Source organism: Pimephales promelas, chromosome 8 (assembly GCF_988280905.1).
Source record: "Pimephales promelas chromosome 8, fPimPro1.hap1.1, whole genome shotgun sequence".
Taxonomy (NCBI): domain Eukaryota; kingdom Metazoa; phylum Chordata; class Actinopteri; order Cypriniformes; family Leuciscidae; genus Pimephales; species Pimephales promelas.
In genome coordinates, this window is record NC_142776.1 from 32,515,348 (window position 1) to 32,532,338 (window position 16,991).

A 16,991-nucleotide genomic window follows, 5' to 3' on the forward strand; every position below is an offset into this window, starting at 1 on the left:
GCCTCAAATCACATAAATCTGAATATTCTGACTGCCAACAGAGCTGTGATTTTTTTTTTTTTTTTTTTGTATTGAATCTCCTGATGTATGAGTCACCTAAGAGCAGTCTAACAATAGTCTGATTCTGATTAAGAAAACATCTTTTCTGCAAATGTGAAAATCTTGCAGCTCTCATTCAGGAAATATATTTTGACTTGTACTGGCATTTACAAGGGGGCATTGGGGTTTTGTTAGATCGTGTGGGGAAAAAAGAAAGTGTGAGAGGGTTAAAATTGACTGTCCATTATAGGAAAATGGACGCTGATTGTCCTGTCCCTGGGAGAATGATTGTAATTGTGGATTTAAGTACACATGTGTGAAAGGCTACACGTGTACACCATCTACTGCTTTTACTGCTCACACGCACGTCAACACAGCTCGCCTGCACTGTTGAGCACACACACGCATGCACGCACATTTTCAGGCTTTGAGCTTAATCCAATAAGAACAGTGTTTCAAGCTTCAGATTACACTCAGCGAGATACTTCATTTCTCAAATACCATTTCTCATGGGAGTTCCACAAGATTTTCTAAGCGTGAATGTTTCCCTTCTCAGGTAGTTTATGCTTCTGTTGGTTTTTATGACTGGTTTTACTGTACAGTTATCATCAGTCAAAACAACTTAAACACTTTGGGATTATGAAGGCGTAAGATATGAATGATGTGAAATGTATATGAAAAGGTCAAATTCTCCTCATTCCTCCTTGCTCATTCAGTTAAAGACAAGTGAGCCTGTAAAAAGGAGATGCACTAACATTCAAAAGTTTGGGCTTTTTAATGTTTTAATGTTCACCAAGGTGGTATTTGCTTGATGCTAAAATATGGTAAAAACAGTAATATTGTGAAATATCATTCAATTTTTTTTTTATTTTGTAAAATGTAAATTTCTGAATATTTAGCATCATTACTCCAGTCTTCAGCGTCACATGATCCTTCAGAAATCATTTTAATATGCCACTTCGGTGCTTATCTCTTATTATTATCAATGTTGAAAAGAGTTCAGTTAATATTCAGAACAAAAGCATATTAATAATCTTTAAAATCCTATTTGAGTTTGTCTCATTTATGTTATTTATTTATTTTATCTGTTAAAAAACTGAATTCTGAATATCTATATTTACTGTAGGATCTTGTCAAATTTCTGTTTGCAAAATGTACACCCATGCATTTTTTGTTTTGTTTGTACGAACTGTTACACAGATCTCAAAGTCTAAAATAAAACCAATTTTTTTTCACCCTAAAATGCAGGAACACAGGAGCATGACTGTGCTTGTTCTGACTCATGGATTACTTGATTCAGATAAAGGAGCAGTTCACTTTTCAAAAAACTTTTGCTGATAATTTACTCACCCCCATGTCATCTAAGATGTCCATGTCTTTCTTTCTTCAGTCAAAAAATTTCAACGAACGAAATGACTCGATGAACGCGCATCACAGAACTGAGCAAGGCGAGCATTTGTGCTTATAAAACTTGGACTTTTTTATTTATTTTTGAAATGACCGATTGTTTCGCTAGATAATCGTCTGGTGTCGTTTAAAGCCCATAGAAGCTGCAATGAAACTCTCATTTGGACCTTGAACCGTTTAGTTCCCATTGAAGTCCATTATATGGAGAAAAATCCTGGAATGTTTTCATCAAAAACCTTCATTTCTTTTTGACTGAAGAAAGAATGACATGGATATCTTGGATGACATGGGGGTGAGTAAATTATCAGCAAAAGTTTTTTTTTTTTAAAGTGAACTACTCCTTCAACTTTCTGTACAACCTAAAACAGAGCACAGCAGATATCTCCTCAAACCCCTAACTGTAATCCATACGCATGCAATGATGAGGCCCAGATGGATCTGTCCTGTCCGGCTTTAGTAGAATTTCTCAAATGTGATGATGATGTAGAAATATTTCCCATGACATATAGTGTTTAATCACTCTAATTTAGTTACATTTCATTGTTCTTGTTTTTTTATCTGTTAATAAATTCTCAAGCAGAAACAAACCAGAGCTAAACGGGACAATGAAGAACAGATTTGGCCCGGCAGGATACAGACCACAGGATCTGATTGGTTTGATACTGAAAATTCAGAGGTCTTTGTTGCTATCATTAGTGGTGCTTGCTTGAGATATTTCAACGCCCCTATTTTAAGTATTAAACTTTAGTGTGTCACTGGTCCCCTCACTGTTCATCGTGATACCCCCGTGAATACCTGACGTGAATGACACCTCAAATCATACAGTTTACTGAGAAGAGATGTGCCATATTCTCATTTCAATTCATGACTATTTTACATTTTGGCAAATTAGTGGTTAATTCATATGAGTTTGAATAATCTCATTCTTATATTTTAGTACAATCCACGTACGCCCCACTGACGATTGGGGTTAGGAGTGGACCTTCATGCTTATGTTTTTGTTTTGTTTTTTCTAAAAAATGTAATGTTTCCATATGAATCACATCATACAAATTCATAAAGAATCGTCACCTTGAAATTGTGTCTACGAAACGATGTCTTCTCGGAGCTGAATTGAACTCTGGTTGCATCGTTTTCCTGATTATCACTGTAAAGCCGAATTGAAACACTGTATTATAAAGTGCTATTTAAATAAAGGTGACTTGACTTGACTTGACATAAGCTAGTAAGGTATGCCTTAGCAAATAGCAACCGCACAGAACACCCTAGCAACCACTCAACACCTTAGCAACTGCATAGAAACGCCCAGCATAACTACGGATTCTTCAGAAAATGTAAAATCTAAATGCATATATGTACTTTTCACATGCCTCTCAGGGTGTGTGTGTTTTTCCATTATGCAATCATTCACCTAATGTGATTTCATGTGCTTTTATGGCCAGTGATTTAGGCCTCCTGCAAAATGGCTGTTTATTGCTCCAAATATTTTAGGCAGCATAATGGAAAGCAATGCAGTTAGAATCAAAACGCAGATTGAAGCGCAGTGGCCAATCAAATTTACACTCATAATATATTTGACTCTGAGAGCAGCTTCATTGTTGTAGATGCCATGGAATACACACAGATAATATACAATAGTGTATGTTCAATATTAAATATAGCACAATAAGTCATCATTAATACACTATACATTCTGTATCAAGTGTTTATGGTTCAAGACATAGTTTAAATAAAATCTGTAATGAAACTAGATGGTGCAGGCTGATGGGTCTTTAATGCAACCTGATGATATTGATATTTTTGACCATGGCACTTCCACAGAAGATAAAGATATATACATGTTTTAATATTTAGACCACTTCTGTTATTGATTGAATAAGTGTCAATGAACAAAAATCTGCAAAAAAAAAAAAATGTTGTTTGGTTTTTAATTTAACTTAGTTTTAAAGTGGGATGTAAGCGTCAAGTTACTTTTTGATTGACATGCCAGCATGCATATGTAGCTTAATAGCTGAGTAAATAAAAAATAAAAAAAACGCAATGAATATGCAGTTTTAACGCACATGCGCTGTTGGATGTCTGATTGAATGGAAATTATCCTGCACAGCACAGCATATTCAACAGATTTGTCATGATCAAAGTGCAGCTGATTTTAATGCAGGTATAAGGGCTTTTGTCTGGGGGAAAAACTGGTTGTGACCAAAAGATGGGGTTCTTACAATGTGATGGGTCACTGATCTTGCCAACCTGTGAAAGTCCTGAACTGAAGGCATAGTGCAACCAATGCTTTGAAGTCATTATTGGAAATGTACTGATCTGTATCATCATGGCTTGCAGAAGTTTGATCTATGAAAATCACTGGCTCAGAAAAGCTAAATGCTATTTGTTTGCTATTTGAGGTCCTATAGGTCCTATAATTATGGTTATCAGCAACCTTAAGTACTCAGTATTACAATCACACACAGGTGTAATTATCCTGCGTGTAGTCTTGTCCTGTCTTTTTTTCTTGTCATCTGTGCAGTGGATAGAGCGTGACATGTGTACTCAACATTACATTGATTAGTATTCAGTCTCTAGAGCAATAAACATCTCTCCAACTGGAATATACAACAATTTCCTTCATTCTCTGCCTCTGTATTTGCATTTTATCCGTTTGTAGAGATGGAGCATTTAAACTGCTCAATTTGACAAATATTGCATTTGTATGAAAACGGGTTTTGAAATTTGAAGCTGTGTGGATAAGTGAGGGACAAAATGTTCAGAATGGTTCACAGTCACACAACTGTGTCACTATTGCAGAATCAGAACTCATTAGCTTAAGGAAAAAAACATTTTCCCCCCTGAGATGTGTGGTTTTCCTAAACCACGATTGCAGTACATGCATGCGCTTTTTGTGGCAATGAAGATTTAGACTAACATTGCTTATAAATCTTGGTGTTAACCAGTAATATAAAAAAAGACTTTTCTCATCAGTTTGATGAGAAAGACTTATGAAATTTTGGTAACTTTATTTTAAGGAGACGTACTGTAGAAAAATATTTTCAACATTTGTTATCACAACATTTTTCTCTTGTCAAATCAACTTTAGTTCAGATAACTTATTATTTTGAGTTTCTGATGATTAAATTAATCTCCTTCATTGTATTAACTCACTTTGTTCCAGTTCAATCAAGTTAAAAGTTTAAGGCAACCAGGTTACTTAATTTAAGTTCAACCAACAATATTTTTTACAGTGATACAGGAGAACAGTAAATTATGCATAATTACAAGGAACTAACCTGTAAGTTGGTATATATAGTAAATTAATGTTAATCACTTATTTGAGTAAACACAATGTAACTACGTCACCTTAAAATAAAGTCTAACCTATTTTCTCTGTTCTTCTAAGCATTGAAATACTTGCACGTACTGAACAAATGAACAATTTAGCTCAATGTAAAGTTTTAGACATAAATGTTTGGATTTTCCTTTAAGTTTTTCTATGAATTACTTTTTAAATTATTTTTGTTTCTTTTGATTATTTTAATTCATTCTAAACTTTGAATTACCATTGTATGCTATATATATATATATATATATATATATATATATATATATATATATATATATATATATATATATATATATATATATAGATATAGATATATGAAGAGTTCAGATGCAAAAGCCTCTAAATGCCATTTAAAATTTTCTTCTAAAATGATAATTTTTATCAAGCTTGTATATTTAAGTTCAGTACTTTCACTTAAATGACAATTAATAGGTAATCTTCATTGCCATTTAAGTGAAATTACTGAACTTAAATATACAAGCTTGATAAAAATGATCATTTTAGAAGAAAATTTCAAATGGCACTTAGAGGCTTTTGCATCTGAACTCTTCATATATATATATATATATATATATATATATATATATATATATATATATATTAAGCTAGAGGTGACAAATATGGGATCAAGGATTGTTTGCACATTATTCATATAGAGATAGTTTTAATTGTAGTAATAAGGTGACCAGAGGTGATAGGTCTTAGTTCACTGGGGTTGGTACAATTTGTTTTATGTTTTTGGTAGAAAAATTCTCGCTATAGTGTAAAATAGTAATAGTGTGAAAATTTTTTAAATAACTGTTTTCCATTTTAATATATTTTAAAAATGTAGTTTATTCCAAAGCTGAATTTTCAGCAGCATTACTCCAGTCTTCAATGTCAAATCATTCTAATATACTGATTTGGTGTTCAAGAAAATGTATTATGATCAATGTTGAAAACAATGTTTTCTTTCTTTGATGATTTGAAAGTTTTATTTGAACACAAAGCACTTTGTAACATCTTTAGTAACATTATAAATGTCTTTGGTGTCCCTTTTGATTAATTTAATGCTGAATAAAAGCATTTCCTTTAAAAAAATCTGACTGACTCCATTTTCTCCATAGAAAATTCCAGTTGACCTTGAACTTGAAGAGGAAATGTACAAACTATGCAAGTCAAAATAGAATAGTTTCGAGTCATGTAGCCGCCTTTAATAAGATACCCTGTTGAGAACACAGTACATACCTGGTGACCAGCATGCGTTAAGTTTTAAATTATGGTGTTCCCAACTTCCCACCAGCTCTCAACCATTATCATCATGTTAGAAATTCATGCTGGTCTAATCTGGTCTTTTCAGCAAGATACTCAGGATGATGTGCAATCATAGTAGTGCTAATCAGTGGTTTAATTATACGTGTTCTCTTTGCGAAGGCTCATTGCGAGAGTGACATCATAATTACCATTCATTGTCTGAATTGGTAATGTATAATTTTGTTTGTAATTTCATTAACAAACACTGCGAAGAAAGTCTGTTTAGTGATTCTTGTTTTCCACAAAGGACGTTTTCATAAACATAAAAAAAAAACACATATGGAGGTGTATCGGAGGGGGTTACATCCTCCATTTGTCAGGAAAGAAACTATTTGCGTGTGAACTCTCGGAATATTTTTTTTTCTGTCTGTATGGAAACAATGTTCAACTTCCCAGACTTGGCTAAATATGGAATTGATATGAATATTATTATTAGCCTTGACAAATAATTGGAGCACACTTTCATTGTTTAATAAATGTTTGATTCTTGTCTCAGTAACCCAGCAGACACGTTTCTCAGGCCGTTTTTCCCCCCTCACTGTTTTAAATTCAGCCGCTCATCTTAGACCAATTCAGTGATTATTCAGAAATGTCAGTCAAAAACAACTTGACTGATCTTAGTTTGGGTTTGTCCAAGCAGGAATATTTTAATCAATATGTATGACCGGTTATAAATTTTAATCAGTGGCCAGACTGGCTGTGGCAAAGTTTAACAAGTAAACAATGGAAAGTGTCCTGAAACTCTTGTGCATCTAAACTGGGTTTATTTTCAGCTGGCAGACTCTATACTGTACCTGAAAGGGTATTAAGTGTAAGGGAAATATAGAAAAAGTCAGTGTTTGTCAGAAACAATGGAAACTAATATTTAGAGCAGTGGAAAATGCAATGAAAGGACAGAAATGAACATGAGATACATAAAAGAATGAAGCCTTTTTGAATGAACTAATAGAGAATTATCTTCAAGTGGGATTCACCAGGTGAGTAATTAAAGGGATATTTCAGGATTTAGCATTAAGCTTTGTACGAGTAGAAAACCTGTAGTATTTTCGAATTACCATGCTTTCCACCCTCATATCCCCCCGAGATTTATGTATTTTTTGCCTGGAAAATCATAATTTTGCGTCATCTGAGGATTTTTAGGCCAGAGACTAAAGATTACAGCCAGTAGAAGGAGCTGTTCTGCATGTTTTCAACCCCCCAGTAGAGGGTGGGATCTCAAAAACACAATGTACACCAACGCATTCTCATCCCAAAGCGCCATATAGGACGCTTTTGCAAAAGCGTAAATATCCAACGCACATGGCACCCTTTAACGTCTAATGAGACGCTTCGGTTAATGGTTAAGTTTAGGTATGGTGTAGGGTAAGGGTTAGACCACTAGGGGGCGCCTTCTGCCCAAATATATATGCGTCTCATTTCACGTTAAAGGGTGCCATGTGCGTTGGATATTTACGCTTTTGCAAAAGCGTCCTATATGGCGCTTTGGGATGAGAACGGACTCTGTACACATAGTGTCAGCCATCTTTTTTTGCAAGCTAAGCTAGCAGGCTTGTGTTCTAGTAGGAGAAAGCTGAGTAGTAGGGGTTACCATTCTCTTTTTCCTGGACATGTCCGGCCGTTAAGATCGTACAAAATGTCCAGGATTCAGCTTTTGCTTTCTGCAGTCGCCATTCATTTTTACATGCACACCTTTTGTTTCAGTCTAACTGAATTCATTACGATTGGTGAATCTGAATGCAGTGTTTACATACATGCTAAACAAGTGATCGGTTGATGTGCGTTTTAACGCTGCTAAGAAAATTCCCGCTCCTCCGTGAGAGATACGAGGCTGATGCATCTCGCTCATCGGTAATCACGCCACCGGCCTCGTGCCGTTCTCCCGCGGACATCGATCATCCCGCTCGCCGCAGTAAACATGATGAATGGTGACTGTAGAATGCAAAAGCTGAATCCCGGACATTTTGGGCGATCTCGAAACACATTTTCGGGCAGACTCATCACAGACAGCCCATTCTCACCCCCAAGGCGTCACCTAACTGACGCCTTGGGAAGCATTTGACCATGCTTTAATATCTGACGCTTTAGGCGCCCTTTAGCGTCAGTTAGATGACGCCCTAGGATCGCGTGTGCCCCACCCCCACCCCACCCCAGACCTAAACCTAACCGCGTCCTCTAACTGACGCTTTCCTTTAGCGTCAGTTAGATGACCCCGTAGGATCACGTCATGTAAGTGACGCTAAAGGGTGCCTAAAACGTCAAATATTGAAGCATGGTCAAAGGTGACGCCTTGGGGTGAGAATGCGTTGTCACAGAATACTCACTAGTAGCCTAGACTTCTTGTTTAACTACTGTTCTCTGTTACCGGTAGGCGTGGCCTCCTAGGGCAGCGAAGCAAATACATTCTGGGAGTTGTTGTCTTTCATCCTCATAAGCCAAAAATAAATTTTCTGGCTTTTCTCAGTTTAGAAAGCTCCAAATTCAAAAATAATTTCACATTTCTTCTACATAAACAACCCATTTTAAATACACATTCATCTTTCCACAGGTGAAGTTTCCATTTAATGACATCATTTTTGGGTGAACTATCCCTTTAAGGTCCTGGCTTCAAAACAGCTTTTGAATTTCTCAGGAGAAAAGAAAACACACACTGAAAGTTTCAGACAATGTGCCCCAATAGCAGAGCATATTGTCATAGCATGCTGGGAAATTGCTATATGTTACTGCTTATTGTTTCTGCAAGGTAAAATAGCCTACATTGATTATTCCAGCACAGCCAAAATAGCGTAGGCACAGCACAATGGCACTCTGTGGTAGAAATGTGTAAGTGCAGCAGGACAAATCCACCCAGTGCAGTCGCATATAACTGCGCTCTGCTTTGAGGTTTGTACAGATAGACCTGCTGTATGCCATAGAACCCAGGAGAAAGTAAACGCTGCAGTTTTCCTATGAGCAATACTTCCATTTCAAAACCAAGACATACAGAATGAATCTCTTCCTAAATACATTTAAGGTAGGTTTTTTTAACTGTATTTGTCACAGTAGTATGAATATTTAAAATTCTATAATATTAGCCTAATGTATATCATCACTTCCTATTAACATGTAGCAATTTTCCAGTATTCTGTGACTAAAGGTTCTGCTATTGGGGCACGTTAAAAAAGTTAAGTGTATGTATTCCAATTTAAATAGCGCACTGTTAATAATAAATATAATTTATTTTCATATAATAAATTATATATAATCATTTATTAATGCTCCGTGGTAAAGAGAAAGCCGACTTGCAACCCCTCCAAAGAGAGTAAAAACAAAAGGCTGTTTATGTTGTTACATGTATATGTATGTAGGCTATGTAAGTTTAAATTGAAATCGAATATTTCATTAACCTTAAAAGTTAGTCAGGTCGCATATTTTTTTTTTTACCTGACGGTGAATGATACGCGAAAAGTAATTGCGTTTGAGGTTACTATAGCAACAACGAGTCAGTAGTATCATATAGTCAGTTGTAACACTGACAAAACAAAAACACCGTCGTTATTATAACTTTTTACATTACAAATATATCATATGAAATTTGTAGTGCTTTGTTTAAAAGGTTTTCAAGATAGTTGACAGTTAGCTAACTGATATAAAGACAATTTGGGTTTAACAAGACATCTAAAAATATATTGAAATTGTCTTTGAAAAAAATCAACCATTCAGATTATTTTAAACAATATTGATTAAAGTTTATTTTGCAGTGAACTGGACCCAATTTTTGTCATCGACATTTACTGCAAATTGCCCATCATAACAGCATCCTTCGACTGATGTGTCACGATATATAGCGCGCGAGAGCCGCTATAACAGCGCGCTCATCCGCGCATTTTACGCACAATGGAGAGCCTACTGAAAGACGTGATTATCTGGCACTTCAACGACTCTTGGGTGAATTCAAGCAGGGGAAACGACAGCACGGGATCGAACCAAACCGTAAACCCTCTTAAGCGCAACGAAGAAGTGGCTAAAGTCGAAGTAACCGTCCTTGTGTGCATCCTGCTGTTGGCGCTCGCCGGCAACCTGTGCGTCCTTGTGGCTATCCAGACGAGTAAACACGGTCAATCACGGATGTACTATTTTATGAAACATCTGAGCATAGCTGACCTTGTGGTGGCAGTTTTTCAAGTCCTCCCCCAACTTATCTGGGACATCACCTTTCGCTTTTATGGACCAGACTTTCTGTGCCGCCTGGTGAAGTACCTACAGGTGGTTGGCATGTTCGCGTCCACTTACATGCTCGTGCTGATGTCTATCGACAGATGTTTGGCTATATGGCAGCCTCTGCGATCCTTGCGCCGTCGAAAGGACCGTTTTTATGTTTTGGCCTCTTGGATTATAAGCCTACTCTTCAGTTTACCACAGGTTTACATCTTCTCTCTCAAAGAAGTGGGTGATGGGGTTTTCGACTGCTGGGGTGATTTTGTTCAGCCCTGGGGCACAAAGGCTTACGTCACATGGATTAGTCTCACCATTTATATCATTCCCGTAGCTATTTTAAGCGTTTGTTATGGACTTATTAGTTATAAAATATGGCAAAACTTTAAGCTGAAGACCCGACGCAATCAGTGCCTGTCGCTGACCCCCCGACCCGCCAAGGGCACCGCGCTCTCCCGCGTCAGCAGCGTCAAGTTGATCTCCAAAGCTAAGATCAGAACTGTGAAAATGACGTTTGTGATCGTCCTGGCTTATATTATCTGCTGGACGCCGTTTTTCTTCGTTCAGATGTGGTCAGCCTGGGATCCAATGGCCCCAAGAGAAGGTTCGTTGAAATTCGGTTGATCAACAGGTCATAAAATGTGTAAAATATATAAACAATTTAATGCAACGTATTGTTATATCATTAGTAAAACAGCACTTATCGCAAACCCTTTATTCTAGAAAATATAATACAAGCACGTTTTCAAGCAAAATATTTCACCAAAAAATATAGGCTACTTGATATTTGGCTATGTAATATGACAATTATACACATTGAATAGTGCTGTCAAATCGATTAATTGCGAATAATCGCATCTAACATGATGAAGTTTGTGTTTACAAAATGTATATGTGTATATGCTAAATATATGTATACTAATATAGAATTTTTTTTTCAAGAAATCCTTAAACTACTGTTCCCTTGAATACTTTTTTTGGCCTATCACGGATTTAGACAAGCGTCAGTTAAATGACGCTCCAGGATGAGCGTCATCTAACTGACGCTAAACGTTGCCATGTGCGTCGGATTTAGACGCATGGTCAAAAGTGTCAGTTAGATGACGCCCGAGAATGCGTTGCCTATCAGGGCAGTCCTTGATCTTTCCCTCAAAAAATGAGTTTCAAAAAGTTTGAGAAATCTATTATATGGCAATAAAACAAGATGTTTCATGCTCTTCATTGTAATGGCATTCTCCCCATTCCTCTACAGTAATCTTTTTAACTTCATAAAAATTGTGCTTTAGCGCCTATACTGAAAATCCAAAAATATTTTTCAGAATAAATATAGACAGAGAAAGATAAAAGCAAGTCTTGTACAAAGTAATATAGAGGTTCAAAGCTTAAACGGCCTCAGGTGGTTTTGGTTAAGTAAATGTAGCATGACAATCAAAGCAATCCTATTTATCCTGATAAGATCTTCAAGAAGGAGTGGCATTTCCGTGTAATTTCATAACACAACTGTGAGGAGGTCTAGTGCTGTTGTCAAACCCACAAGGCCCATATAAAGACAAACTGTAAGGGATCCATCTGCAACATATTTCCTTTTCCACCCCTCTTCTGCACGACTCCTCCACAGTAAAGATAGACGGGTGGAAATTAGTGCATAAATAAGATGCTAAATGTGCATAAAGTGGGCTGCTGCAAAAGACAAAATGTGGATTCTAAATTTCAATATAAGATTAAAAACATAAGCAATGTTTGTTTTGAAAAAAAATAAAAAAAATAAACTATACTTAGTCCAGAAATGCCATCCAAAATAATTTTAATGGGAAAAACAGTAACTCACATTAAACTAGGCATCTTGTAAAGTGGTTAGCTACGTTAACAGTTTAGCTTTCTTCCCCCCCCCCCCCCCTCTTCAAATTAATGTTACAGCCTCTGCTATAACATTATCTGTTCATAAAATTGGCAGCCCTATGACACTTACGCCTTTCAAAGTCTAGGTTTTAAAGTTAGTATAGCTGAAAGACAATTATAGGACAATAAATTCATAATAATTGGATTCAAAATAATATCAAGGCATTGAAAGGACAATATTAGATATTAAAATCTCACATAAAGTAACTCATCCAAAAATGATTATTATATTAGAAAATTTGATCATTACTTATTATTTGAATCTATCATGTGTGCTGATGTTTTTCTGTGAAACAGAATCTGATGAATCTCCTTGCAGCTCTTCCCTTATGGCAGATTATATTGACCATGGTTTTTCATTTTTAAGAGAATGATTAATTTACAAATGTGCACATTTACCCCCTACCCATTTATCAATCCATCATGTGAACTTATTTCAGACTTATCATAGAGCAGAGAGTGTGTTTAGAGACCGCTATAAATCATGCTGTCATTATGTGCACTTTCAACAGTGTTCTCACCCACAAAAATACTGTGGTTAACTAAATGGATTAAGTCATGTTTAGGGGTAGGTTCAGGGTTAGTTCCTAGTTATTACCCAGTTGTGTCATTACTACGATAAGCACATACTATGAAACAGGACTGGAAAATAAAGTGCTACCCCTTTTTTTGGAAAATGCTTCAGTCTGCAGATCTAGACCCGACAGAAACTCTTTTCTGCTATCTTGGTTCAATGACGATTCTCAAAGCATCAGCCGTGTAATTTATACACAGATTTAAATGACCATAGACAATTTTGTCCATTTCAGTTTATTAGCCATTAACATTATGAAAGATTTGGAAGAATTATTTTCATGACTCATGATCTTTTCAAGATCGTGACATTTATGCTTCTTGAGAGATTTATCTCTGAAACATTATTAAAAGTTATGGCATAATTGTTCAATTTTAAGACTTGGCTATAGAAGCAGTGATGGATTATAATCATATCCGGACCCGGATCAGATTCTTGCCATTATAGCAATTTCTTTAATTTAATTCACATTGTGCCACCAGCAATTTTAGAGCAGCAGATCATAAGTAAATTATATAAAATACTGTACGTGAATGAAGACATTAATTGCCTTGGGTAAAAAAATGTTACCAGAAACAAGTTTAATACAGTAAATGAGTAATATTTTGGTGGTGCGAGATGAAATTTGAGTGATTTTGAGTGAAATTTGAGTTATCTATCTATTTATCTATCTATCTATCTATCTATCTATCTATCTATCTATCTATCTATCTATCTATCTATCTATCTATCTATCTATCTATCTATCTATCTATCTATCTATCTATCTATCTATCTTTCTATCTTTCTATCTTTCTATCTTTCTATCTTTCTTTCTTTCTTTCTTTCTTTCTTTCTTTCTTTCTTTCTTTCTTTCTTTCTTTCAGCCCTTATCTGTCTGTCTGTGACTAACTTTTTGTTTGGATTCTGCCTCTAATAGCTATGGCATTCATCATTGCAATGCTTCTGGCCAGTCTAAACAGCTGCTGTAACCCCTGGATCTACATGTTTTTCGCTGGTCATCTGTTCCGGGATCTCATGCAGCGCTGTCTAATGGCATCTCGCTGTGGCTGTAAGAGGCAGTGGAGATCTGAAAGCCATTCAGGCACGGGTGCAATGAGGAACACCGGGAGCCAGAAGAGTGTGACACAGTCCTCTACTACATGAAAGAACGTTGGAATGACTGCAGTTCGTATATAACCATCATGGAAAGAACAAGATCCCATAAGCTAAGGAATCATTCATATGATTTTTACACATGTTGTGCAGAGTAGACCTCAGCTATATAGACATGCAATCCTCTTCAGCCTAAAATATGTATCTTAACGAAAGTATAATGCTTGACCTGTACCTGTTTTTGGAACAGGAGTCATTTACGTCTATCCATCCATTTTCCAAACCGCTCAAGGCCCGTTCACACCAAGATCGATAACTATACAGATAAATAGAATGATAACTATATTAGCATCCACACCAGTGGATGATATCGATCTGTTTAATCTAACCGTCTGCTGCAGTTATGTCGTCTGCCACTTTAAAAGCAGGATGGATTCTGATTGGCTGTCATTGTTTTTATCATTAATCAGCTAGAAAAATATTGTTCTGAACGTGATTCCAAGATATAATGTATCTATGGTGTTATCGTTATATTTGTGGTGTGGACTCTGCTAGTCATTCATATTTAGAACAATTTTTAGTTCTATATCTTTATCACAGTTATTATCATTAGTTATTGTCCTCCTTGGTGTGATCAGGCCTTTATTTTCTGCCTTTTAAAGAAACAGTTCATCAAAAAAGAAAATTCTGCCATTAGATGAAATACTCACACTCATGTCACTCCAAACCTGTACGCTGTAATTTTTCTGTGGAACACAAGAATTTTTACTCAATGACAGAATTTTGCTTTTGGATGAAATGTATTCTGTTTAAAAGGGTTCAAGTAGGCCTATATGAAATGAAAGTGGAGGTAGACTAATGGAGGGATGCTGGATGCAGAATCCTAAACAATTAGGTGCTTGTCTCTTGCATGCATGAGTTCTGAAGCTCCTGGCAAACCGAACAGCTCCATTAACTATCTGAGATCAGGTACAAACAAAGATCTTCGGTTTCAGACTTGCATAATGTCTGTTACAGAAAAATGTAGATTGGTCTAATTTGATGACCCCATAACTAACTAACTGTAAGTTCTTATCACAACGGCTTGATCTGAAAGTCTTACTTTTTTTTTTTTTTTTTTTTTGATGAGTAAGTATTTTATGCAACCGGCCCCAGGTAACATTTAAGCGCTTTAAATACACTGCAATTAAATACAGCATTTGACCTGTTGACCGTAATATTTCTTAAAGGAGTAGTTCACTTTTAAAAAGACTTTTGCTGATAATTTACTCACCCCCATGTCATCCAAGATATCCATGTCATTCTTCCTTCAGTCGAAAAGAAATTAAGTTTTTTGATGAAAACATTCCAGGATTTTTCTCCATATAATGGACTTTACTGGGAACCAAGCGGTTCAATGTCCAAAAGACAGTTTCATTGCAAACTTTTCAAAGGACTTTAAACGATTCCAGACGATGAATAAGGGTCTTATCAAGCGAAACGATCGCTCATTTAAAAAAAAATATATATATAAATTTTTTTTTTAAATTTTTATAAGCTCAAATGGTCGCCTTTCTCTGTTCTGTGATGCGCGTTCGTGACTCTCCTGTTCGAACTCGTTCATTAAAATGAACTAATCTTTTTCCGAGTCAATTCGTTCATTTCGTTCGTTGAATTAACCAAATGACACGAAAAAAGATTTGTTCATTTTGATGAACGAGTTCGAACAGGAGAGTCGCGAACTCGCATCATAGAACAGAGCAAGCCAGCAAGGCGACCATTTGAGCTTATAAAACTTAAACTTTGTTATTTATTTATTAAATGAGCGATTGTTTCAATTGATAAGACCCTTTTTCATCGTCTGGAATCGTTTATAGCCTTTTGAACAGTTTGCACTGAAACTGTCTTTTGGACCTTGAACCGTTTGGTGCCCATTGAAGTCCATTATATGGAGAAAAATCCTGGAATGTTTTCATCAAAAACCTTAATTTCTTTTCGACTGAAGAAAGAATGACATGGATATCTTGGATGACATGGGGGTGAGTAAATTATCAGTAAAAGTTTTTTTTTAAAAGTGAACTACTCCTTTAACTTGTCAGCACCATTCATTCTAGTATATGAAGTTATGAACCACACTTCATAAAGTATATGAATTCAGAATGAACACGTTTTCCATATTTTATGTGAAGGTTTGTTTTTATTCACTCACTTTCACGTTCTTTCAAACCCATTTGATTTTCTCTTCATTTGTGGATCACAAAATCAATGATTTTGAATAACTTTGGTGCTATATTCTTCTAAAGCCATGCAATAGTTTTAGGAACAGACATGCCAAATGTCATTTGCAGTCAATGTTCAAACCTGACGTGTCATGAGTTTGAATGTGCATGTGCACAAATGAGATCCAAGAGCTACAGGGGTTACAGTAGCCTATCATTTTAAATGAAAAGCTTTTGCATGGATTCAGAAGACTTTGAGTAGCCTATAGTGTATTACAGTACTTGTGACTTTTGTGGTGCTTTCATGAAGACTGACAACATGGTAACGCATAATTTGTGAATTTATTGAAAGGATATCCCCTTGAGATGTAAAATCTAATTTTCAAGGGGGTCCTAAACATGCTTTCTTCATAAAGTTAGATAAGAGCAGCTCAGAGATCAGTTCCCGAGAAGGAATATGGATGTGAGGGTGAGTAAATTATGACTTTTTTGTGATGTTCAACAGTTCCCACATCAGTATTTTGTAGAAATAATCTGTAAATAAAGCTGTCGCTGCGATTCATTTGAAAAGAATTAAATTGTATTTATTAAATATATGTGTGTTATAACAAGTGGATTTGACGTGAATGTGGATATTAATGAACATGATAAATTGGTGATAGAAAATGTATTTGCTTCTTGTATGACAATCTTTTCAACTGATTTATAATTTTAACACTCTGAAAAAAACTCAATTTCAAACCATGGCAATAGCTTTAAAGACTTTCCAGTTTTCCTTGTTACCAATGAGAAGTTGTGAGCCCACTAGTGCCCAGAGTCAATTATTTTACAAGAAAGGAAGAATAGGCCTGACTGCTTTCTATTTGTTGAATGAAATGGTTTGGCCAAATAAGCAATTTAAACTGGGATGAAATAGGTCACGTATTTGGATTTGGACTAAATTTAATTTGATCTTGGAATATTG

At 35.8% G+C, this 16,991-nt stretch overlaps 1 protein-coding gene across 1 annotated transcript; it reads left to right on the forward strand.

Annotated features, from left to right (window-relative positions):
* Nucleotides 1–8,964: 8,964 nt before the first annotated feature.
* oxtrb (oxytocin receptor b) lies at nt 8,965–15,079 on the forward strand. Its single transcript, XM_039647167.2, has 3 exons — nt 8,965–9,080; nt 9,808–10,865; nt 13,654–15,079. Exons 2-3 carry the CDS (start codon nt 9,944–9,946, stop codon nt 13,878–13,880), a joined length of 1,149 nt encoding a protein of 382 aa, XP_039503101.1. The 5' UTR covers nt 8,965–9,080; nt 9,808–9,943; the 3' UTR covers nt 13,881–15,079.
* The last annotated feature ends 1,912 nt before the right edge of the window (nt 15,080–16,991 follow it).

Bases quoted from the DNA above. Each gene is read 5' to 3' on its own strand.
- oxtrb (XM_039647167.2), top strand. From the start codon at position 9,944: ATGGAGAGCCTACTGAAAGACGTGATTATCTGGCACTTCAACGACTCT. The intron at 10,866-13,653 runs GTTCGTTGAAAT...TGCCTCTAATAG, and splicing joins TCCAATGGCCCCAAGAGAAG to CTATGGCATTCATCATTGCA.